Source organism: Styela clava, chromosome 11, assembly GCF_964204865.1.
Source record: "Styela clava chromosome 11, kaStyClav1.hap1.2, whole genome shotgun sequence".
NCBI classification, from domain to species: Eukaryota; Metazoa; Chordata; class Ascidiacea; order Stolidobranchia; family Styelidae; genus Styela; species Styela clava.
The window spans coordinates 10,065,679-10,091,418 of NC_135260.1; the positions used below are offsets into that span (position 1 = coordinate 10,065,679).

Genomic DNA, 25,740 nt, shown 5'->3' on the forward strand with positions numbered 1-25,740 from the left:
TTGGGCTCGTGTTCGAAGAAAATGTTGTTTTTTACTCATACCATACTCGAAACTGAACAAAACCGAAGAGACTATTGCGAAAATTCATTGAGAAAATAGTTTTTATATTTATCTCATAAATTTAAAGTAAAATGTACTTAATAAATAAACCCCAGATAAATAAACCCTGGTATTATGTCCTTCAATATATATGAGTTTGTCCTTCGGGGCACACGCATAATTTTATCGAATTCAAACGCGGTAAAATTCTTAAACAGCATAGTTTCTCGTTTACTGTTTATATAGTAGTTTGCAATAATTGATTCGGAAGTCGGTATTTCATCCCACGCATCAAAAACATAGTGATTTTATGTCATGTAGAAAGTGACGCAATTTTAATAAAATATATATAACATAAAGATCCAATACCGATCAAACGGAACGATGGCTTTTTCCGGTACACATAAATTGTTCGTGACACGTATAAATCATTTACATTTGACTCAAATGAGATATATGTATGAAATAATTCACGCAATTTCGAACTATCAATTCCAAAATCGTTAAATCTCTAGCGATCAATCTAGTCGATGTCTATATAAAATTAATTCCATATATGGACACATATTTGATAATTTCCAACTAAACCCATTACTCAATCATTACATGACGGCCATATTATTCGTGTTCGACTTTACATTTATCGAACTACTGCGCTTAGATGATCATCGTAGCGAGGCAAGATAACACATAGTGATGAAAGGGCGTTGAAAAAATAAATATTATCATAATGGTTTGATGGTGGATTTCTTAATGACTTTTATTTGAATATATATATATATATTTATAATGATGTGGTTGAATTTGAGACATATAACGATGATAAAAACCAATGACTTCAATGGATAATAGAAAAAAAATTCATTTTGTCGATTCAGTAAAATATTTTTCATTATTCACTTAGCCACTTTTAAATATATGTATATCCCGAAGATTGTATGTGGAACGATTATCAATTATTATAATGTAAAAGCGATATACCGGTAATCATAAAAAGTGAACAACCGTAAGTATAAAATTCAAGCCTTCGTCATATTTAAGCAGTGTGTGGGAGGTGATTTTCCACTTTTGGTTTTTTTACTATTCAATTTCTAATTTACTTTATGTTAAAAAGCAAATGTATTGTTGAGTTATATTACCTACATCAGTCAATCTGGAAATACCAATATTTTATGGGCCACAAGTTATCCACAAAAAATCAAAGTAAGAAGAAAAAAATCAAAAGATTACTTTTTATTCATTTATTTGTTTGTGTGTATGGGTGGTCGGACACGTTCAAGAATATCCCTGACTTTGTCGATTTCAAGTCATTGTCGCACACGTTTGTTTCGAAATATATTTTTGATGTTTAGTTGTTTGTTTTTTCTTTTAATCCCGGAACAAAATGTCATCATTCATATTTCATATTTCACAATAAGTAAAAATCTTTCGTAATGTTAAAATAACGCTTGGAAATTTTATTTACTTTTTTGATATTCCCCTGTATATTTCAACTTCTATGGTAAAAACGAAACGATCAATTGTTTTTTTTGTCTGTTTTCCATTCCTATTTTAAATTGATTTATATTTAAATGATGCAATGTTCGATTGAATTCATTTGCTCTAAAAATAGTCTTGCGTTCCCACATGCAAGTTTACATTAACAATATGTGACATACCAACCTTTCACTTGGTTTACTTTCGAATCACACTTTTCTTAAAATATCAATACCAAGTATATATTGAAAAAATTAATTTTAAAGTTAGTTTCGTATCGTCAACCACCCAATTGCTGATATAGAACAGCTGATACTTGATATCAAACGTTCATTAATTACACAAATTGTAATTTAACCAATAATAAAATTTAATGAGAGTGTAAAATTTTACCATCCAAATGGTATTCTTTAAAAATTAAATATAGTCACCAAAAAGCGTAGGATATCTTATTTTAATGACGATCATGTAAATAAAATGAGTTTGCTTTCACCGAAAAAATATCTTGAAGTTCCGGTACAACATACGCATCCAACATCTAAGTCAGAAACATCATTTAAACCGACCCGTTTAGTTGCTGGATTGCCATTAAATTTAATGTAGATTCAAACATTAGAGTGGTCGTATGCATTTCCTTTCGCATATTCATGGATTTCCCTGGAAATTGCCCAAGAAATTGCAATGAGCAAAATTCTCTTGTTCATTTAACCTTCCAACTGATGGAGTTTCTCGGGATACGCAATGTATGCGAATATCGGAAAGATTTCCATATACTGGAACTTTACTTTTGGTTCATGTGAATAAAATGGGCTCACGTTTATCTCGTTTGCGGGGAAAACTTTACTTTCCGGTACAAATATTTTTTTTATATTGTACGTTAAAATAATTGTAGAATATCACGTTCGTGAACTCGACCAACACAAAAAAAAAATATACTGCAGGAAATTCAATTGTCATTAATGTCAAAACGCTATTCATATTTTTAAATGACCCGTGGAATAGACGCCAGATGTTGTTATTAGATCTGTCATAAAAGCTAAACGGACTATGTTTAACATATAATGTTATTTTGTTTGAGTTGCGACAATAAATTTGAACAGGTAACAAAAAGTACCCTCGGTTGTCACTCAATAGGTATTATTATGGGACAGTACTGGGTAAGCGTATCAAATCACGTTTTGATGAATATTTTTTGTCGTTAATGCCAATGGTACTAAGACATAAAAGTCATTGAAATTTATATTTTCTAAAGTAATAAATATTCCGAATTCAGAATTGCCATATACTGGTAATTAATCCATAAATCTCTCTTTTTATGGTTTCATTGAAATAACAAATAATAAAATCCGGTAGGGAAACTTGATTTAGGCTAAGAAGAAAGTGTTTGGAATTCAGACAATGTCTACTGCTTCCTCATCTTCGTGTATATATATTCGTGTATTCCACAAAAACTCAAACCTATTATTATTATTTGGTAAAGCGATCGCTGATAATTATACTTAACGCATTGTTAAATACCGGAAATTTATTACGTGTATAAATTCCTCTCATCATAAAAACGATTGAAGATATGAAGACTGCATTTGGGGTACATTGTTGTTTGAAGTTCAGATTTTGTTTTTATATAAATATGAATGATCATACTTCTAAATTCTTTGATTTTTTTTTTATAAATTCTACGTACAAAATTTGCGAGTTTGTTTAGCTAGAGTTCCCTGAGGCTCGATTTTCACCCCAAATTTTCTTCGATTTTTATTATAATTCACGGCACATATGTATATGATGTTTATTATAATTCTTTTAACAATTGTTTGAAATATGGATGATTCAGCGTTGATATATTGTTTTAACATCAGGTTGTTCTTCTTCTTGTATTCATGCTGACGTTGTCGTATGCGGAGTCGAAAAAAATAAAGCACAAGTTGAGTACACGAGCGTAAGTGGCTAACTTTAAATCAATTATAAATGCATGTTATATATATTATTTATTTGAAAGATTTGTCGTATTAATAATATTACTTCAATTTTGTATAGATCAGTTTTATATAACTAAGTAAACAATTAAATTATAAATTATACGATTGTGTTAATGTTTAATTCGATTTGTGTTTTTCGATTACTTGAGTAAACCGTTTGGGCGCAAGAATGTGTAGACATAATGCTAGCTAGAGGGATCGTAGAAAATATCTTGTCGAAAGTTTTTAGATGTGCTATTCCTAAATTTATAAATAAAAAAGTGTAAAAAAAAAGTGTATTAAATAAGATTTAGCCAATATTGAAGATGTAGCATTTCTATGAAAGCGTTTCAAAATTATTCGAGTTATATACGAGAACCAATAGATATTTTAAAAACACTTTCAATATGGGCCACTAATTAAAAGAAAAAAAAAACAATTTTATGCAATTTAACTTGTGACCAAGTTAATATGAAACCGTAACCGCTTACTTTTATTTCAGATTTCTTAACCTTTACCCCAATAGCTGTACAAATACGACATTGCAAAAAGCAAGAGGATTTGCCGACTACGATCTTTTGCTGTAAATATATTTTTTATTTAACTTCGTCATATATATATTGATTTTTTTCATTCCCCCAATACTTAAAATTAGTCGAATAATACCCCAATCAATTTCATCTACTCCAGATTCCACTGTAAAGATTTTGAGCCTGATAACTTCACTGCGGTTTTTACATCGAAAAATGAAGGATGCGGAGACACATGCACTCGTCCAGTGGACGGTAGTGCCTTGAATTTGACTAAATACAAGGTCCAACCAATTATTGCGATTCAGAAAATCAACAGTAACTACACTGACTTTCGTGTCAAAGTAACCAAGGGATGCACTTGCGTGAAAAAGTTCGCCACATCGAAAACTCAGACAGAAAAAGAGGTTAAATTTCTGGGTGCTTCAGCCATTTTGTAAGTTTGTTTTACCATATTTTAAATAAACCCATAACTGTTGATTTTCAATCGAAAATTTCAAATAAATTAGGCATCGAGAATATCGTTCAAAATAATTAACTAGTGGAACTGAAAAATGATTGACTATTGGGGTTGAATAATCTCGCTATAAGCCTCTTATACAACACTCTATTCCACTCTTTCACTCCACTTTCATCTTCCAAAATAAATACCTATTTTTACCCAATTTTACACAAAAAATATATTTCTGTATTGTATTTCCAGGTCTAAAACGAGAAGAGGCAAAAAATCTCGACGCAACATGGGGAAGGGTAAAAACTAAATGGGATAAAAAATAACAAACAACTATAATGGCCCATATTCAATTTTGAATTACTAAATTAAACATGAATTTATTGATATAACAAACTCTTTAAAATCAATTTTATTAGAAAAATCTAGGAAAGCAATATCTTTTACCAAGTTTGATCATTGTATGAAGAATTTTAATGAGCTCGATTTATATGCTGTCTACGCTTGATGAAAACTTTGCCAAATTTATTTCACTTAATATTAAATTATTATATATATATATTACTAGTAGTTGTATAACACCTACACGACTAAAATTACTGGTCAAAAACATGCGCTTCCGAGATATTTCAACGTTACTTCGGAATGACGGAATGACATTTCAAGCAAACAGACTTCAATATGCATTTAGGATTCGTATATGGCACAAATAAATTTTAATATCGTTGATTTTTTTTTCATTTCCGTTTTAATAAATGTACGTATATGTATGGTCTATTTTCGTTGTTTATTCATCGTACCTTCAATTATGGAAGTGTTAGTCTGTATAGTATACTTCAAAAAGAGCTCAGTGATACTACGAAATCAGTTCAAATTGCACTCAAAGTTAGGTTGTTTGCACTCATTCAGATATGAAGCGACAGGAAATTGTGCAAAGCAACATAGGAATTGAATATTGCATTTGTATTATTGTTTTGCGTTAGATTGCTATATATACTACCTTGCCAACCACCTCACACAGGGTGTAATAAATAAAGGCAATTAAGAGTGAAACAGAAGCAGACTACTACCACCTGGCCAGTATTCGATCTATTGAATTACAGGGCATCCTTTTGGATAAAGTTGGGAATGATGTCATAACTGAAATCACGCGGAAATTACATTTATTTCACACATTTTTCAACAGTATATGAATTATGTAAAGGTGTATTACGATGCTTTTATCCGGGCATTGTGTTCAAACCAGTGCGTGTAATATTTCGACACGTCTTCGTTCCGACACTGTCAGTGTGTATCCCACCATTCACAGGCCTTTATTTGTTATTGTGACGACTTGCCAAAATATTATACGTTGGTCCGATTCATTCTAGTCGTTAATTTCAATGCTCGTTCGACCATAGAATTTTTATTGTCACTGTATACTGCTCATATCAAAGAAAAGATACATCCATAAGAAAACATTTAGGAAGCAGTTCTTAACCTCGTCAATTTGTCTGAAATGCGCTATTCTTAAGCAGCTCAGAGGTCATTTCCATATATCAGTTTGTCATCATTTGTATACGATATAGAATTTTGATTATATATCAGACGTTATAATCAATCGCTTGTCGAAATCGCGAGCCTTGATAGTATAGTCAGAGTTAGTAAGAATTCTACTGAATATGGTAACGTATTTCATATTTTTGAAAAGAAAGTTGATGTGATTTCAAAATTACTAGGTATGATTACCGATAGGTTATGGTGGTTCCTGTTGTTTAGCTAAAGTGGGTTGCAACAGTACAATTGAGTCGATTTCCTGCTTATTTGGCAGAATTTAGCGCAGCATGAGTACGGCAGTATGCATTTTAGGATAAACAATACAAATTTTGTAACTGATAGTTTGACTACATCAAAACTGATTTTATTTTATACTATAGTTATATTTTGGGCTAAGCAGTTACAAATTTTCAGCTTATAAAATCAGATTTGCTAAACCTGATTTCTAGTTGATGTGCATAATGTTGTAGCACGGTATAGTTAAGCCAGCAGTCTGTAATGTGTAGGTTTTAGTTTTATTCATCAGTATTCGTCGAGAACCCATTATATTAGGTGTATATAATGGTAGTAAAAAAGTTACTGGAAAGCAAGTACATACACGGATTTTGTATATTTCTCGAGAATTTTAAAAAGAGTATTTGCAACCATTGAATTAACTTAAAGTTGCAATTTTCATATATTTGAAATGAAGGTACTCGTGAAGTATGCGCACCAAGATGTCGCATAACCTGAACCCTAACCGGGTACACAACCTGAGTTCAGGTAGTGCGCCATCTTGGTGCACATACTTCAGGAGGTCCGAAATGAATGCGTCTAATATGAACAGAATTGTAACGTTTTTCTACGATATATTCCAAACTGGTATTTAGTCTAAACAGTGTTAGGATTTGATATAACTATCCAAATAACAGAATGCAGATATTGCTATTGGTTTTCGTTGTTAGTTTATCGTGCTTGGCGTCAATATCAGAGGCTTCTCGTGGACTGTCTCTTCCTCACGGAATGGAACAAGGTATTTAAATTTTTATATTTTTTTAAAACAACAGTTTGTCCAAATATATTAAAATGCCATATTTGATTAAATAGTAATAGAAATTTAGAGTGGAATTTCAACTTGACTGTGCAGTGTAAATTTAAGTGTCTGATACCCTCCAAGATAAAATGGAACTCCCAGATAACGTTTATTACGTTGAAAACCGAATAATAATTAATTGACATATACTTTGATGTAAAATTGTTAATTTAGCATAATCTACATAGGCATGAAAAGTATTCTGACAAAAAAAGTTGTAGGTATATGATAACTATTTTTGTACTATACTATTAAACCGCGCGGTGGGACACAAGAGCAAAATCACAGTGAAATCGAAATACCTAACATATTGGCAATGTTTTCCATTAGTATATTAGATTAAACTAAAGCCAAATCTATTTTCAAATTTTCAGAGGACTACTGTAAAGGATGCATTGAAACTGTTTCAGGTTATTATTTTTCTTGCTATGTACTTCAGTCGAATAGACAGACCTGAATGTTTTGATGAAGAGCTTTGCAACGAAAGCGATGCTCAAATATATGGACATGAAGGCCATGGCTGAATTAACTATTGGGGGCAAAATAAGCACGTTCGAAACTTAAAACATTCATCGACTGACGCATTTTAACAGTATTGGCCTTACGGTGAAATGCTATTCAAACGTTTAACGACTAACGTTTTTTAACAAGACGAAGAAGAACAACAACATAATAACAAAACGATCCATATCTGAACTTCGTGTCCACTTATGCAAATCAATATTGTGCCAAATAAATATCACGTCTCATTTTGACCTCTGCCCTGAGCCACAGTTGCGTACAGATGTATTGTGTAATTAAGAAACATTTATTGCCATACCATTAATGTAATTTATTCAATCAACTTCAGCAATAGTCAAAAAACAAAAGAATGGAATGAGTACGAAAAAAATTGTCAAAGGAATGGAAAAAATGTGTAATTCGATGAAGGAAGGAAACAACAAAACATCTTGCTTGCAGTTAGTTGGTGAGATTCTACAATAAATACTCGATCTTCATATGAAATCTACTCAAATAAATGAAAATAAAAAAAGTCACTCTGTGCATTCTTTCGTCGTAAATATTATTATGTCAATAATAACTATAGATAAGGAACACTAATTGTAACAATTTATTTGTGAAACTATAGCAGAGAATGCGAAACTACTTACACTTGTGCGAAGACTATAAATTGTCTGAATATAATTATAAAAATAAGTGATAGAATTATCCATCCATTTTCAAAGATACATAAATCTTCAAGATTATCTAAGAAAAATAGATCCGCCTAGATATACGTTTTACAAAAAAGTTCAATTACTCATAAATTACAAATTTTCTTGTATCTATCGTAAGCTATACCTATTCTCAATAACTATATATAATTCATTCAAACTGTATAGTGTATATTATAGTTTTAAATTGCACAAATAACAGACCATCACATCGACGATCTTGAGAGTGTCCTGGAACATCCAGAGAAATCCAAGAAGTTGATTTCACATTTTTGCTTTGAACATTCATTTGCATGTACTGGGCTGAGAACTTATTCTTCCCAGGTAAGTCAGATAACGGGACATGGTGTTAGTTAAACTAAGTAGTCATTGTGTCAGTTGAATCAGGTCGCTACAAATTTGACGGGGAGTGTACACGTGGACTATTCTGCTGGATTGCCGAAGTGTTAATTTTCGCATTTCTATCTAACCAAATTTTGTGAAGGTATTAGTCGCCAGAAGGCCAGACATTTCATTCAAAATTTTGCTGTTTTAAATTAATTCACAGGGCACTCCGTGTGCGTTGCTATCTTATAATAAACATCACCTGTAGACCTATATGGTATGCCTATTATTTTGCATTTGCAATCCGGTAGCTCGATACTAATGTTATTATTCGGTTACTATATATATATTCTAGTTTCTCTCCCTAATAAATCGTTAAGAATTGATTAAAATTATCCTGTAAACGTGTATGATATATAAAGAAAAATTAATTCAGAATAAGAGAGCAATGCCCAAATAGATGGATACGAAGACCAAAACGTAGTAGTATCAAATCTATTACAGTACCCGTAGTCTGACAGTAACTAGATCACTGAGATGTGATCACGGAACCACGGCACGGTGCGCAAATTTTGATGACGTCATCGTACAAAACTTCAAAGTGAAATACGAATCCCATATAGAGCACATATTTTTTTGAAATATTTAAAAGTAATAGCCTTCAAGCGACAACAACAAGTTTTAAACACTGAGAATGTAAAAATAATTGGTCCAGCAGTTTAACGAAAATTAACAAACAATCCATAGGTTCATTTCGTGTCCACGTGTCCAACAAAGCGTTCAATTTTCGTATTCCGACCAATTGGAGACACGCACTCAAATATGTACTAAATTGGTTTTAATTCATTCTAATCGCCATTTTCGCTTTTGAAACATACCTAAACAACATAGTATAAACTTATTAGATCATGATGTTAAAACACACATATTAATTTACAATTTTATTGTAAATTTATTTACAATTTTAAATAAAAAATGCTTTAACTGCCCATATAACTTGATACATGACATCGAGTATAGGTAAGACAATAGGAATGTAAATAAGAATTTTATATCAACAATTGAGAAGAACGTTTGAGAATTGAGCAGAATTATTACTATATCGTCACGCTAATAACCGAATTGCGTAAGTCACGATTTTGAGTTTTTTATAAAATAGGTATTTATGTAATGCTGCGCACCTGTCTGTTAACTCAGATTTTATTTTAAGAATTCTGAAACCCATAAAAATGGAGATTTAGCATGACATGCACATTTGTGCAATTGTTTCGTCATAATGAATTATCATTGTTATCGCAGGACTATTGTGACGTCACAAAGGTAAAATAACCTCGGCGAAGTATTTTCGAGTTTTTTCATCTTGGATTCTAGCTTAGCGCGTATTAATTTGAATTTATACTACAGTATAGGAAGACGTGCACTTGTGATATTCACTGTCTGAGTCCAATTCACCTTGGTTGGCTTTTATATTAGGTGCATTGCTGTTTTATTCTTTATATTTAATCTTAGTCTTATTTCGGAGGGTGTGCAGAACGTGTTATATTGATGAAATATATATTTTTACACATAAAAAATAATGTAATTGAAACTGATTAGCTAGCTATTTTGGAGATTACACATTGTAGATACTGAGAATTACATTCGTTTTTGGAATGTTTAGTTTCCAGGACTGGTTCATATAGTGAGGTTGACAAATTGCGTATGTCCCCAAGTCATAGACACATTTCTGCCTAAGTCACAGTGCGCCATTATGACGTCACCTAACTGCGTCATACAAATCAACTTAAATCCGGCCACGATAAAAAATTTCCACCATGGCAAATTATTGACTCTCAATGGCATATCAATATCATTAGGAAGTTTTTTACGTTATTCTCAAAACTGCTAAAAATGACTTACGCAATTCGGTTATTAGCGTGACGATATTTTATATACGGTATCATACAGCCGGTGTTTCCTTCTTTCACGAAGAAGTACATCAATGGCATAAATAAATTGAACATACATTGTTAAAAGTTTACACATGCATGTATAGGAAGGTATTTTTTGATGTTTCGACATTACCGTTCTAGTGAGATAATTGCTACGTGGAAGAATTCAAAAATGGTTTAATAAAACGATCATATTGTTAATAATTTTGAGGGCCCGTGAATTTATCCATTCTACAAATGAATAAATTAGCGGTTTCGGATATGGAGATAAGTTTGCAACAATTATAAAAACTAGTTAAGAACATGGACACTCATCTTCAATGAAAAAGTAGTGCCTAGTCATAGTCCCATGCTGTACTTTGCACAGGATGAAATTTAAACTTAGTATCTGGATAGATTTGACTTTAATGTATTATTTGATACTTTCAAGTAACACGATTAATAGGGATCACTTGCTCGAAAGCAAACGAATGAAACTGACTAATTCTCAATGAAATGTTTTCAAGATTTATCTAATCAAATTAACGATGTTTTTTTTTGTAATGGGAATAAAAAAAATGATTAGGTATCATGATTCTTCCGCATTGGTTGTGATATCAATTTATGTTTCGGCATTCCAATTTACTGTCACGTATGCAAAATTGACATTCAATAGCCCAATTACGAGACTACTGACGAACCGGTAGTCAGCTGATATATGCATAAGCTGTCGCAGTTGGGTGATTTTTGAAAAGTGATTTTTAGGGATCAAAATAGTGGCAATTGTGAAAATATCTGGATTTGGGACATTGGGTAATCTGCAAAAACGCAGTTCGGTCCTCTGTTTTCAGTGTGTACGTCAAGTTTTTATAGCGAACTTATATAAATATATAAAATCGTGCAAATATTCAATATTTGAGATAGCATCTAGAATAAAAAAGATAAGAATGAATTTTCAGAATAAATGTTTCAAAATTTCAGATCAAACACGAGAAGAGCGAGGAAGAGCTTGAAAAGATTTTGGCAGATATGGAACCGATGAAACGGGTTCCAAATCCAGTTCGGAAGACAGATGAACTGTGACGTAACCATGTTCATTCATTCACAATCGATCGAATTTTCCGTTCTTCTGTCCACTTCTGTTTGCTTCTTTTTATATACCTTTTCTAGTTTCGAAAATAATAATCACCGACGTTCACATGTTTCCCCACAAATTATGTTTATTATTCTATCTTTAAATTTTGATTCTCCTATTGTTTGAGCTCCACCTGGTATTTCAATGAGCTGAAAAATAATAATAAAAAAACATTCGTGAAACGATTTTTCAGATCTACTTGATTAAAAATTATTTGATATCTCTTTGTAAAGTATTCAACAGTTTTATGAATATACATATTTACTGTTTTATATATTTTCAAGAAGGAACCTATTTTTGCGACTAAGATTCATATTTGGGTAGTAATATGTGGCAGAGATACAGCATAGTTTGAAAGCTGTATCGACTACAAGATGAACGAACAATTTCCCTTGTCAAAAAATCACAGCCATTACTACCGAGTTAATAATCTAATAATGCATTTTACCTCATTTTGGAGGAAGCATTGCCCTTGCGGCAATATCAAATTATTTTGAATGGAGATTGAGATGAGAGATAGAAAATTTAGCTCTATCTGGCACTGAACTGGCTAAACTACTTGGATGTGATGATGTAGGCATAAACCTATGCAACGTTTAACCGCAATAACCGGTATGTCAGGATAATTTCCTCGCTTTTACCGCTACAAGATTTATTACTCATATTTCAAATAGAGAAACAGTCAGGATTTGAACGAGTTTCCAAATTAACAGTACTGATTGGATGAAAACTTGAAAATTGTATTAATTCAGTTCTATCAATTTGTACTAAGAAAGGCGGATGACTGTTACGCAAACGTTGTTAGAAAAACAATACACATTAATTAAAAGGCGATTAGAAATTAGTCATTATAGTGACCAGTGGTATCAAAACCGTAAATGGAGAACAATTCATCATCGGTCACCGAAAACTATATTTTTCAGATGTTTGGAAGACGATGAAGCGGCTTAAATATTTTCAATAAATTTGAATATTTCAAATATTCTGACGATTATGGGATAGTTGCGTAACGCGTTTGAAAAAGTATTTTAGCTTTAGAAACCATGCAATCTCAGTATTGTAGTTAGTACTCAGTAACAGGGGATCGAAAAAAAAGCAAATATTTCAGGAATAGCCACGGTAATTGAATGGGGGTTTCTCTCATTCTGGTAATAGTTCATTTAAACATAAAATTGCTTTTTGGTACAAATTCAAATATGAAATTAGAGATGTATAAATATTCCACCTCTCAAGTGAATAAAACACGTGATCAATAAAAACTGACGACAGGGTCAATTTTTTAACATCAGATTAGGAATTCCAACAAAAAATTTGTTTATTTTTGTTATGCAAGTAATTCTTCCAGGACAAAAGATTCATTTTGAATATTTTCGGGTTAAATATTCCATTCTGTTATTAGGTGAGATAGGTTATACGCGTAAAATTTCAAACACTTGTATAACGTCAAGAGATCGAAATCAAAATATCTCACCCGTTTTTTGAATCCAGCAGTTCCTCGTAACTGCTTCATATCAACATATGAACCGACACCAACTGTTACTACCTGCAAGGAACATCAAAACAAAATTGACGCTATCTTGAAAGTTTTTAGCATGAGTATAGTTAACAGCATACCAATGAAAAAAGTTAATGTGTCGTAAACAAGTAGGAGATTGATTCTGCGTTTGTAGCAACGCGCCTAATATTTAATCCCACGCACTTAATTTGCCTCTATTAGAGGTTAAACCCAATTTAAGTAAATTAATTTTTCGGTTTGGAAATTCTAATGAAGAACACTGTAGAAACAGAACTCATCTTTCTCGTTGTTGTACAAAGATTTTTGTTACGGGAGAGTTTGGGATTATCTTTTGTAAGCTGTTGTTTTCCCACATTGGTCATGATAATTGTGGAAATGTTTAGTTGAAACTAAGTTCATCAGGTGCGCCCTTGAGTTGCGAAGTACATTTCGAGTTTCGATCAAAGCAACGTGACTACGATAATTTATTAATTGCAATTATGTGAAGTCATTCGGAAGAGAGGCAGGCACGATCGTGAGTAGAGCCATGTGCACCACTGAAGCGACGAGTGTATTTATTTAATGACAATAACAAATCGAAAGTCATAAATATTGACATTTCGAGTATTTGACAAGTAGAAGTGACCAAAAAAGCTTTGATCTAACGTTGAAAACATTGCTATTTCTTAGTTTCTAGGAAAGCTGTATAAACCTTCTTCTAACATAATAGACAGTACGAAGCAGAAGATAACTATAATTTATTCGTGGCTTTAAATTTACATATAATATATATACTAACTCCTAAATCATCATTTATAATTCACGCAATGACTTCACAATAATATTCTGTGTGACCTATTTCTACCTAAGATTTGAAAAGTTTCTAGAAATGGCACTGGTGCACCGTGCATATGGGTTGCAAAAATGGGATTCGACAGACATGAATATAATAACTTTGATCGCTATTTACAATTTACATACATAAAATTGCCGTAAAATAAATTGGTGCATTTTATTATTCACTGAAATATTTTGGATAATATTTGTAAACTAACTTACATCTATACCATTGTCTCTTAACAGTTTAGCTGTTGTTTTTGGATCAAGTTTTTCTTTTAAAGGTGCTCCTGTCGTTAACATAACTAAAATATCTCTATACCTTCTTCTGTTTCCGTTACTTTTTAAAAATGAAACCCGATTCACGTGATCGAGAAGTTGTCCAATCCTCGTACCTGAAATGAGGACAAAAGATATTTTGAGCAACCCTCGCATTTTCCCTTCACTACTTGATTTTGTTAAGTTAAAACTAGAAGAATACTATAAAACAGTGGTTCTCAAACTTTTTTCAAGCCGCGCCCTCTTTTTAGAATTTGTCAAGTCTCGTATTCCACCTCAAAAATAACTAGCTAACAATAGGCTACAAATAACAGATAGTGAAGCGAAAGTATGTTTTATTCAAAAAACACGTTGAAAATATGTAGATGGAACGCATATAATGGAATAAATGAAAGGTTTTGAAATATCAATATTCAAAATAAGGCGGGCAAATCTAACAAATATTTTTATTTAGCTTTACGACCCCTCAAAAAATTGTCTACGCCTCTTTGTAGAGCGAGCCCCACCGTTTGAAAACCACCGCTATAGAATATATATATACATTAAATTTAAAATGCGGAAGACATAATTGTTAAAAGCTCCATATACTTTAATATTACACAAACACACATACATCCTCATTTGACGTTTAAAAATCCGAAACCAACTATTGTTTTTAAATGTAGCCTACTTAAATCATATTTTCTGCCAATGCATTGATGTGACACCAATTCGCCACGTTGATAAAGTTTTGCTATATAAAATAGCTAAGGACAAAAAAAAATTTTCATATTGGAACTACTTACCGGTGAATATATTGGTTTTGCATTTATTACCCATTACAAAGACTCTTTGCTCAAAATAATGCGGTATTATTGTATATTATATTGCAATATATTTCCTTATTTTCAAAATGTGATTGGCTTAAATGTATATAGCTTTGAGGAGGTAACGAGTCATCGATTATTGAACACAATCCTGGCGAAAAATATAAATACATTTGTCAAAATTAATATTGTATGTATGTCTTTCTTGTTTTGACATTGTGATTTGGGTTATAAACAATGCGGTCGCATTTCGTAAGTACTATATATACCACAAGAAAGCATTCAACTTGGAATCTAAACTGACGTCAGAGCAATGTTTACAATGGAATTCAACGGAAAGAGTCATGTAGATTTGTAGGCCTATTACCATTACGTTTATGACCGGAGGGTGTACAAGAGTAAACCGAGAGTGAATTTGACAAGCGGCGTTAACTTTTATCGCTTCAACTTTCAAGTCACGAATTCCTTATTCATCAAGTGGAAATCAATTTACGACAATATTCAAGTGTTTACAAATTTTCAACACCTGGAGCATACTTTGGAATTTAATAAATTCCCGTTGGTGTGGAAGATCACTTACGGTGAAGCGTTTCAATTTTCCGAGTGGTACATGAATAGTATGGATAACAATTATTAACTGTGTTTTCTTTTTGCATACTGTAATATTGTAACGTAACGTTATGTTCCACCCCAAGAACCTGGTCGCGAATGACAACAAGGAGTCACGTTACCGCAACTACAACTAGGGATTTGTTCAAAGAGAATTGTCTAAAAACAATTGTTTGCGATGAAACCACGTTGCGAAAATTGAAATGCGATCGAATAAATGAGTTTGTATAACCTTGAAAAACTCACTTCAACCTTAAAAAACAAAGTATGCTGAGCATAAATTAACCGAACAGTATTAACCGTAACAATGACTTCATTTTATGAGAAAAATGTCAATACATGACCTCGAAATCCATATTATGGCGTCATAAGTTATGACTCATAACAGATTAGTTGTGGCGTCTTTGCATCAGAGGACTCTTACAATTAACATAGGCTAGGTAAAGGTGTCTCATCGTTCATATCAGTAGATTACCGCCGCTATAAGCATATTCTTCGTTATTGCAACCCACTCGTTTTGCAGAAGGGCTGCACTTGATCGAATTGCTTTTGTAGTAGCTTTTGTAGGTTCGTGAGCTAATTTTCATGATTTTTTTTACTCAAAACGTCTCTCTGATATCTCGGTTAAACATTTCGGGTAAAATCTTATGATTTTGGTGGAGATATAAAGTGGCGATATATGTACGCAATAGTGATAAAAGTCAAAATAAAAAATTTACTTACATTTTTGAAATTATAATTCCGGCTGCGTGTGCAGCTGCCAGAATGCAACGTTTTGGCGTAGTTTCGCGTCGATGCAAGGGGTATTTCAATAAAAAATTCAGAAAAAATTTGATTTAAAACAAGCCCTTGTTTTAAAACACGATATTTTTCTTAGAATTGATAAAAAACAAAACCCTAACTACAACGGTATTATAATATATATATTATCTTTTGAGATACTACGTTGCCACATTTTTCAATTCAAATATCGGTGACTTCTAAACGAGTTTCTGAATATGCAACAGTGAAACCCAGAATACCGGTAATGTTATTGTGGTCACCAGACAACTTCGGATAGTTGGACATATAGTTCAAAAATGAACTACGTTGCCACATTTTCCAATTTAAATGACGGTGATCCTCAAACGAGATCCTGAATAGGCAACAGTGGAACCCGGGGCTAACGGTAATGTTATCGCGGTCATCAGAAAATTTTGGATAGTTGGACAAAGTTTAAAAATGAGCCACAGTTTTCAATTTAAATATTAAACATTAGGCAGCTCAAAACAGAGTAACCTGTTTGAGTAATTGTTTTTTATATATGATCATCATAATTACCAGAAATATCTATTACGTGATAAAGAGTTATCTTCACAGACGGTTGCTGTCGTTGATATTTAAAGTGACATTTGATACATCAGTATTCATTTCGCTTTGTCAACCTGTCGAGACTGTCTGCCCTTTATGTTAAAGGTGTTTCATAATATATATATTCGCATGCTTCAAACGCGACAATTGACAAGTTAATGAACTTTCTATTTGTAAACCTTTAACAGACTTTGGATCATGGAGGAGCCTGATTGTTCGTTTGTTACAGAAAAAAGCGCTTTGAATATAAGCGGAAACTACATCTTTATTATTTTAAATTTCATAGGTGATCAGGTTATCTCTCAATGTACTATTGTAATTCTATATGGCTCAGAGGTGAGTCTCTTTTAGCCCTGAATGAGTGTGTGTGAAGTTGTCTTGAGCAACTTCTTTCAAACTATATTTAGGGTAGGTATTGAACTGTACGTTACTTGTATGAATTTGATACTGATAATGCGCGAGCAAAACTTGATAGTAAAATTATCACAGAAAACCGATAATCGATTACCAAAATTTAAAATTCCTAAACTGAAACGTATTATGCCTCTGGCATGTCCATTAATGGAAATTTACATATTTAGTGCAGTATGATCGGCACGTTTGAACTAAATTCTAACGATGTGGTTGAGGTTGAGTAAACGATAGCGAGAAAAGTATCAACATTGGATGCATTTGGTAAGATTCAACCCGTCTGCCTAAAGGAACACTGTGCACTGAATCACACTCTCGTCAGTATTTTTAGGCACCACCATTGGAAGTCTAATTTTGGACCAAGGTATATCAGAAAAAGAGAACCTACATCTTTCAATGTTTTTTGATTTTGATGCAAAATGACGCTTTAATGTCCGAAATTGCGTAAATTATGGAAATTTTGTGAGATGCATAATGGGTAATTGATTGACAATCTTGCCCCCTAAGGCCCTCATTGTCGAGAAATATAGTGCAATTGGGATCTCTTGGTATTAAATTTGTTTTTTTCAATTTATAAAACTGCGTAAGGAACAACTTTCATATCTAATGTTTCCCCTCTATTCACAAGTATTTAATGACTCATAATATTATTATCAATTTGCTTCAATCATTACTAAGATTTGTTCTCGCCTCGACTACAGTTCCATTAAATCTCTTTGTTTCTAAAACTGAAATCCAAGATCTTCAACATTGGATCTTATGACACCAGGCCAACTCCTATAACCTTTAACCACAAATGAAAGTAAAATTATTGTTTCCAATCCAGGTAGGATTCGTACACTCAAATTCCCATCTTAAACAAAGATACCTCATTGTAGAATAAAGAATCTAACCTCTCGTTGGACCAGGATGGCTTCTCAATGTATTGACAGCAGAAGCAAGTTGCATTGTTGAGTTGTAAGAATTCAAAAATATTTCACTATCCGCCCCAACTTTTTCATTGTATGTCACAATTCCGATTCTGCTTTCTCTAGGTCCGACCAAAAATGTACTGAAATATAGTAACACCTAGAATCACTCATTTTCATATATATTTATTATCATTGTTTCATACCTATCTGCGTTTACTGTATTTTCGGATTTTATATCGCTCCACGTCGTGAGTGCATGACTCCCATAAAGCATTACACTCTTTCGCTTTAAATACATTTCTAGATGAGAATATGGATAGCAAAAGGTTGCTACAATTTTAACGATATAAATATATATCATTAATACGATTTTAGAGACACTACTGGTAGTCCTAGGTTCATTCATCATGTTTAAAATTCACCCAATAGACAATATAACGTTATCCAATTTCTCTCTATATAAGAACGTGACTGAACCCTGCCTTGGGAATCAAACATTCATTAAATCGATTTAACTAAGAGATCAAATATTTTTTTTCTGAAATTTATATTTTTCAAATTCACGGCAATTCTACACTCGGACATAACCAAAATATGAATACAAAAATAAATACAGAAATTTATTTTTGTGAATAATGTTTTAGCCTGCATTGATATCATTCGTAATCGCTGCCACGCCATTATTAACTACCAATATAAGAGATATAGACAAAATAATACCCCTACTTAGTTTCACATTTGAGGAAAAGATACCTCACTTACGTTATTAAATCTTTCAACAATTCTTTTATTTTCTCCCAATTTTCCTCCGATTCTATCGATGAATCGACGGCAAATACAAGATCCATGTTTCCATGAGGAGGACATGGTTCTGAAAAAAAAAAACAAGAATCGTTTTCAAGTACTAGTTTAATCGCACAGTGTTGTCTGAATTTGTGATAAACACAGGATGAATCAATATGGAAAAATGATAGGTAAATAGAGAATGAACTGATTTAGTTTACTCATTGCAGCGCCATTCAACTACTCGTTTAAATTTGATACTAAATTACAATACTTACTGCTACAACACGGCATCTTATCTGACCATGTTGCCTCCAGTTTATCCATTTCACAACGGAGCATTCCTGGCCCGTGTAAGTCGTGAAATTTTTTACATCGAAATCTGCAGTTTGAACCGGGATTATTGTTTCTATCACACGAAACGACACCGTTTCTCAATCTGCGAATTTTTGGACACTTCGGTGAATTTTCTCGCAGTAATTTTGCGTCGGTCACTGTAAAAATATGCGAGATATATTTCAGTGATAACATTGATAAATAATTTAAGAACGATAACATCGTATATAAGTTCCTAGCGTACCAAAAATATGGTAAAATTGTGCATGAAGGTCACGAGTGTTGTGTAACACAAGCAAGTTTATACTTCATGGTCATTATTTAAATGGTGTGTTGTTGACGCTATAACACATTAATTCATGTAAAGTCTTGTTTGACGTGAAAGGATTCAATTTCATTCAAACAGTCAAATATAACAGTGTCAAATAAACTAAATAAGTTGGAATGTGAAGGTTTCTAAAAATACAGGAAAAGGGATGACTATGGCACAAATGGGGACTTTATTTCAAAAAAAGTAAATACAAATATACAATAGGCTATCTATAATCATGAGTAGGGCTGGGCATTTTCGAATATCTGATGATTTCAGAATCGAATCGAATAATTTTTTCGAATTGAATCGAATCTCGAATACTTTGGAGATATAAAATTGTATGTAACTCTTCTATTGTGTTAGGTCCCCCAGACACATAAATTACTGAAAACATAGAATACATCACTCAGGCAGATTGCTGAGCGTTCACACACAATAAAAACACGTTTTCCTCAATAACTCACAACAGAAAAGAGTCATATGTCAGAATTGCGTTGAAAAAATATGACTTCAAGAAAAAAAAAATGAGAAATTTAGCTCGACCATTGGCGGGAAGAAAAAAACAAGATGGCGGCAATTCGAAATTTTGCCCCGAACCGATTCGAATAATTTCATATTCGATTCGAAATGCCCAGCCCTAATCATGAGTTATTTCAACCATTCTGTAATTTGTTGTTTGAACATAAACTCTTAACATGTCTCTAAACAAAAAGTTACTGTATTCAACAGTTGGGTAATTTGAGACGAAATCGTACGGCGTTTTACTGAAAACGTTATTTTTGACAGCATTCTAAATACATGTTTGCGAATAAAAACGAAAGCGTCACACAGTGGTAATCGAGATATGGAACATATTACTTGATTTACCTCCTGTGCAGGTATCGCTGTCAAAATTGCATAAATCATCGATGCAACAACATCTACACACGGATTGATTTTTGAAATATCTGCATTGTGAATTATTTCTCTTCCTTTTGTTTTGTCTGAAATTATTTTGACAGGCTCTGGCTTGCTTGCAATTTTTCGTTATTTTTGTTATAGGTCCCCACGCGTAGTCAACACGCTCTGTAGTTTGACAAGCCGTCTGAAACAAAAGATACGTGAAAATGTGACATATATATTCCATGAAAATGTGACACATTGTTCGTGACACGTGATCTGAGAACATTTTCACCAGTTGTTATTCAACGATACCTCGTATCTGTTATTCATTTTGTACTAGTTTGTTCAGCCGAAGCGGTAGAGCCCTCTGCGAAAATAATAACGTACGGATATAACAGTTGTGGGTAGTCATTGATGTATTAAGTAATATAAATAAGTATATCTCTTTGACAAAGATGTTAGTAGTTTGAAGTAGAAACAAGACTCAATACAAATAAATTACTGTAAAATGACCTATTTCCAATAGCTCAAATTTCAGAAATATAACACAAAAAGTCATTTTACGTCCGCCTATAAGAATTATTATGACTAAGAAATTTGTGCTCTTGATATAATGATAGACATATTCTTACCTTCGTTTTGGAGTTTTTTAATTACATGCTATTCATATTTCATTCAAATCAGAACTCAAGAGATATTTAATTTTAGTAAGTCCTAATTGCGACTGAACAAATGCACAACATCTAATTATATAAAAGGTGTGTAGTGGGAGTGGCCACATGTTCAAAGTGTTATCCAAGTGCACACAAACAAACCATTCAAACATTATATCATGTTTTCCGGTAAATAGATTTGAGATGATTATGGCATGAAGCCAACTGTTTACAAATTGTAACCAACAATTGCTTGCGAGGCGTAAAGCTGATTTCTTAACGACATTAATTATGCTCTTTATTATTGACAACCTGAGGTAGGTCTAGGAGGAGAATTTGCAGATACTGTTCAGAATTAAATTCATAATGAGTTCGTACAAATCATTCGTCCAGATTATCATTGCAATGTACGCATCAATGACAAATAGCACTATTCAGTGGAATGAATTGATTTTAACCGCTTGAACCCGGCAAGCCGGTTTACCGGCTTGTTTGAGTACGCTCTGTGCCCCGGCAAGCCGGTTTACCGGCTTGTTTTTCGTGTCGGAGGGAATCAACTTTATGATCTCGTATCTCAAGAACCACAATGAGTATTTGAATAAATTTAATATTGCATGAAAGCTTGTTATTGGGACTAATTATATTGTGATGATCGGTGCTCTAATATACGATGTTTCAGTAAAATTGGCAATTTGAAAGTGCGTATGAAATTATTGTATGATAACAAATATTTAATATAAAGAATTTCGACTTCTTGCCTAAATAGCCACATATTCAATCGGCAATATATGTGGAGAATTTGAATAGCTTTTTATATACGTATCCAAAACGATTTTACGATGAGCCATTCAAATTTTATGACCAAATATATTAGATTATCTGTAGATTTAACAGCGACGCTGCGTCAAATTGATGTTCTCATTGAAGAGCGGCAACGTCTCGTCACGCACAACTTTACGCATATTACGCAAATGCAACTAAACGTGACGATATCCGCAATAACGTTACGTCGAGATGTTATTATTTAAATGTCCGCAGGAAGTAATTAATTAACCCGATGCTACGCATTCAAAATTCGCACTACGATTTGACTTTGACTGCCTGCTCAAGCCCCATTAAGTTGTGGTTACGTATACGCAATATGAACAAGATTGTGATTTTATTAGCGGATAACGGAACAATAAAGACCATGAAAAATGTATGTACATAAAAGACTGCTTGCTAAAAATTTTAAATTGAATATTGCACTTCGTTGTGCCCGGAACAATGAAGAACATGAAAATATTAGGCAGACTAAATCCAATATTGCACTTTGTTGTGCCAGTTATACCAATGGTTGTTGGTTTCGTTACCTACACATAGGTACTCATTACAGTATTTGTACTTATATACTGTCTCGCATCGTTTCAGCAACGCTTTGTCTTTAGCAGCTGAATTGGTTTTTTGGCAATAATGTAAATTTTGCTGCATACGACGCATCTATTATTAGAACTGGCGTTTTGCGGTGGGGTATCTAGTTCTGGCGACGCATATGATCTTGTTGGAATAAGAGTTGCTCTTCCTGCATTATTAGTGCTCTCAGATATTATTCCATCCACTTGCTTCGCCTAACATTCGTAAAATCAGATATTTTGATCTGCAGAGCAGGCAAGTACTTATTTTGGTTGATATTTGAACAAATACTCATGGGCGAATAAAACATTTTCCACGTGAAATTTTATATGACGATATTAACTTCACTTCGCTATTACTGCACGCATACTCGACGTCGGTACTTCAATCCATACAGGGTTAATATCATATCGAAACTCGGCGACCGATGTTCCGCTGAGAACGTCGTCGTGAAAGTTATCTTGCGCATTTTGCCACGCAATACGTTTCGAACGTACTTATCAACATCTTCATGACGGTAGTCACGTGATCGGCTTTTGCGTAGCTGCGTAATCAGTGCGTCATGGCCGCTTATCTATGTTGTTCACCCGACACAATGATACACAATTAAATATTTAAATATAAAATTGGTTATATGGCAGCCACAATAGTAATTCGAATATCAACAAAAAGCTTATAAAAAACTCTTCATGAACATCAAATATTGGCAGTATATTTTGTACCAAACTAACAAAATTTCAAGCCAAAACTCACATACATGCAGAAAAATGACTGTTAGATTAGGGTCAATTTTATTAATTTTGACAAAATGTATTTCAAAATGGAAAATACATTCTGAATGCACGATAAAATTTCCTTTCGATTGAAATGTCTCACAACGTGCTACCTATAATTGGTAGAAAGTTACAAGCGTGCCAAATAGCCAGTATTTAGACTTATTTTATTGTTCTACCAATACGGCGCCGCGAACCTTCAGGGTGAGCGAGTAACTTCGCTCAGAGCCGTCAGAGTTCAAAGAGTTAACGCTTATCACACAACTCGAGATTCGATTTGATTCGAAAAAAAAATTGAATCTATTTTGAAATCATCAGGTATTCGGAAATGCCCTAGTTATAATATTGTTTGGGACATTAAATAATTTCACGAAACAAAGTACAAAAGTACTATGCCTCCGACCGCAGAGTTTGTAGATAAAACAGAATAATCTGCCATAATAAGTTTTTAGTTTGTATATAAACTGCCACCAATTTGACGTCATAACTTTCACACTATTCCGATACATCTGTTTTTGTTTTTAAATTAAACGCCTACGGTGTTTTACAGTCAAAATATATCAAAGCACTAATACACACGCATATTATTTATGAAATTTGAGTATAATAAATCCTAGTCGAGACTAGAATGTTGAAAGTCAACTTTGTTGCGGTGATATATCACGATTCTAATAAAAGTCTCCAGTTATCGTCAATCATTACCCTCACTTAAATCTGAACCATGTCTGAGAAAATGTTTTTTCATCAAGTTATTAAAATACATAAATATACACATATATATATGGAACACCTTTTTAGAGAAACAACACCGACACCTTATAACCGTAATAAGAAAAATCTGGAGAAAAGAATAATTTCTCCCACCTGCGATTTTTCACACAATCTGACTTTCCCCTTTCTCCGGCAATCTTCGTCGTTTTTTGCATTCCAGCATTCGTAACAAATCAGACCTAATAAAAAAATGAAGAATCATCCGTAATGTTAATTGTATTCAATTGATTTTGTTCGTATTTTCTTCACAGTAATTGGCATCAATGTGATTTATAACGACTACTGCTAAATATCACATTAAATTGCCAAGTTCATGATCCAACAAACATTTGCATAAATGGATCCCCTTTTTCTGGAATGCCAGTGTTTGAAGTACCAACACTATAATTATAGTTATTTATATTTCATATCCCATTCCTGTTACTCAATATTAGGTTATATTTCAACAAATATGGATACAATGGGATCGTTATATACTAATCTTCAATGGTATTCCAGTCGCTATTGATAATGGATATAATTATAAACAATGATGGCTATAGGAACAAACATGACAATAATTCACACAAATATGCAGTTACAGAAAGTCCCCACAAACAAACTCTAGTTCAATAACAGAATCAACCTGTTATTAGCTCGCATTAATTGGCCAATCAAATTGGATATACGACAACCACTGTTTGTGCATATATACTTTTAATGGGAATCTGGAAGTTTGAGCTCACTTTTCACTAAATCATTCTACGATCCCCACTCAAATTTAACCCGTTATGCCAATATTCATATTCCTGCCATCTGCTGAACTGTAGACTCATTCTAGGAAGCTACTTTCAACAATAAGCATAAAAGCAAGTTTGAGCATGACCTAAAACTTTCGAATTGTCACATAATTAGACCTGCAATATATTCGCGTCTATTTCCGTATATTGCTGGCATAAGCAGCCTGGCTATTCTAAGTGCACATTATGGCTTTATGCCACAATTTATCATAAATAATAAAAACGAATGTTTTGAAAAATACAAACCTTCAACTAATGATGTGATGACGACAATAACGTAACAGATAATCCAGATTACCACAATAACGCTGGAACGCATTTTAAAATTTCCAATAATATATAAAAATTTATGCTATGCATAGAATTCGAGATAAAAAGTTACACTTCATTAGTAGGCTTTACCAATATGTATGTATGTATAATAATTAACAATTTATATAAATACAATGTACTGTTCTGAAAATTGAGCATAATGCAGGCATTCAAAAGCTGAGTCCGCCACTCAAGGTTTTTTTAGGTGAATGAGACGAGATTAAATCGTTCTTGCTTTATATTTATTCGAAGACAAAACCTATCAATGACTTGGCAGAGTATTTGTAAGTATACTGTAATACAATTTCATCAACATTACAACAATATCCTAGTAAATTGAACTAAGTAGTGAAAAAATTCTAAGCTGTTTAGACACAGGTAAAAAAAGTAACTAAGTAACTAATAA

General features: G+C 32.9%; 3 protein-coding genes across 5 annotated transcripts; 2 read left to right on the forward strand and 1 right to left on the reverse strand.

Annotated features, from left to right (window-relative positions):
• The first annotated feature begins 848 nt into the window (after positions 1 to 848).
• On the forward strand, positions 849 to 5,176 carry LOC120347241 (uncharacterized). 3 transcript variants are annotated; one of them, XM_039417152.2, is made up of 5 exons: positions 849 to 1,045; positions 3,372 to 3,451; positions 3,973 to 4,053; positions 4,161 to 4,436; positions 4,704 to 5,176. In XM_039417152.2, exons 2-5 carry the CDS (start codon positions 3,393 to 3,395, stop codon positions 4,759 to 4,761), a joined length of 474 nt encoding a protein of 157 aa, XP_039273086.2. In that variant the 5' UTR covers positions 849 to 1,045; positions 3,372 to 3,392; the 3' UTR covers positions 4,762 to 5,176. The 3 variants fall into 3 exon arrangements, with proteins under 3 accessions (XP_039273086.2, XP_039273085.2, XP_039273084.2); XM_039417151.2 differs by lacking the exon at positions 849 to 1,045 and adding an exon at positions 1,066 to 1,242; XM_039417150.2 differs by lacking the exon at positions 849 to 1,045 and adding an exon at positions 2,677 to 3,103 and having other exon boundaries at positions 4,704 to 5,175.
• A 1,660-nt stretch (positions 5,177 to 6,836) lies between these two features.
• On the forward strand, positions 6,837 to 11,627 carry LOC120347244 (uncharacterized). Its single transcript, XM_039417155.2, has 5 exons — positions 6,837 to 6,999; positions 7,434 to 7,469; positions 7,910 to 8,026; positions 8,476 to 8,597; positions 11,489 to 11,627. The coding sequence occupies exons 1-5, from the start codon at positions 6,900 to 6,902 to the stop codon at positions 11,588 to 11,590; spliced, it is 477 nt and encodes a 158-aa protein (XP_039273089.2). The 5' UTR covers positions 6,837 to 6,899; the 3' UTR covers positions 11,591 to 11,627.
• A 24-nt stretch (positions 11,628 to 11,651) lies between these two features.
• Positions 11,652 to 25,361, reverse strand: LOC120347232 (uncharacterized). The gene is made up of 9 exons (XM_039417140.2): positions 25,269 to 25,361; positions 24,337 to 24,422; positions 20,640 to 20,856; positions 19,402 to 19,617; positions 19,103 to 19,211; positions 18,323 to 18,480; positions 14,197 to 14,369; positions 13,114 to 13,185; positions 11,652 to 11,791 (listed from the first exon to the last, which is right to left on the reverse strand). The coding sequence occupies exons 1-9, from the start codon at positions 25,339 to 25,341 to the stop codon at positions 11,693 to 11,695; spliced, it is 1,203 nt and encodes a 400-aa protein (XP_039273074.2). The 5' UTR covers positions 25,342 to 25,361; the 3' UTR covers positions 11,652 to 11,692.
• Between the last annotated feature and the right edge of the window lie 379 nt (positions 25,362 to 25,740).

What these genes read in the sequence shown, in the direction of transcription:
- LOC120347241 (XM_039417150.2), top strand. An exon ending in CACAAGTTGAGTACACGAGC is followed by an intron (nt 3,452 to 3,972) that starts GTAAGTGGCTAA and finishes CTTTTATTTCAG; the next exon opens with ATTTCTTAACCTTTACCCCA. An exon ending in GCCGACTACGATCTTTTGCT is followed by an intron (nt 4,054 to 4,160) that starts GTAAATATATTT and finishes CATCTACTCCAG; the next exon opens with ATTCCACTGTAAAGATTTTG.
- LOC120347244 (XM_039417155.2), top strand. Translation starts at nt 6,900, where the DNA reads ATGCAGATATTGCTATTGGTTTTCGTTGTTAGTTTATCGTGCTTGGCG. An exon ending in TCCTCACGGAATGGAACAAG is followed by an intron (nt 7,000 to 7,433) that starts GTATTTAAATTT and finishes TCAAATTTTCAG; the next exon opens with AGGACTACTGTAAAGGATGC. An exon ending in ATGCATTGAAACTGTTTCAG is followed by an intron (nt 7,470 to 7,909) that starts GTTATTATTTTT and finishes AATCAACTTCAG; the next exon opens with CAATAGTCAAAAAACAAAAG.
- LOC120347232 (XM_039417140.2), bottom strand. Translation starts at nt 25,341, where the DNA reads ATGCGTTCCAGCGTTATTGTGGTAATCTGGATTATCTGTTACGTTATT. An exon ending in GATTGTGTGAAAAATCGCAG is followed by an intron (nt 20,857 to 24,336) that starts GTGGGAGAAATT and finishes CTTTTGTTTCAG; the next exon opens with ACGGCTTGTCAAACTACAGA. An exon ending in TAAGATGCCGTGTTGTAGCA is followed by an intron (nt 19,212 to 19,401) that starts GTAAGTATTGTA and finishes TTTTTTTTTCAG; the next exon opens with AACCATGTCCTCCTCATGGA.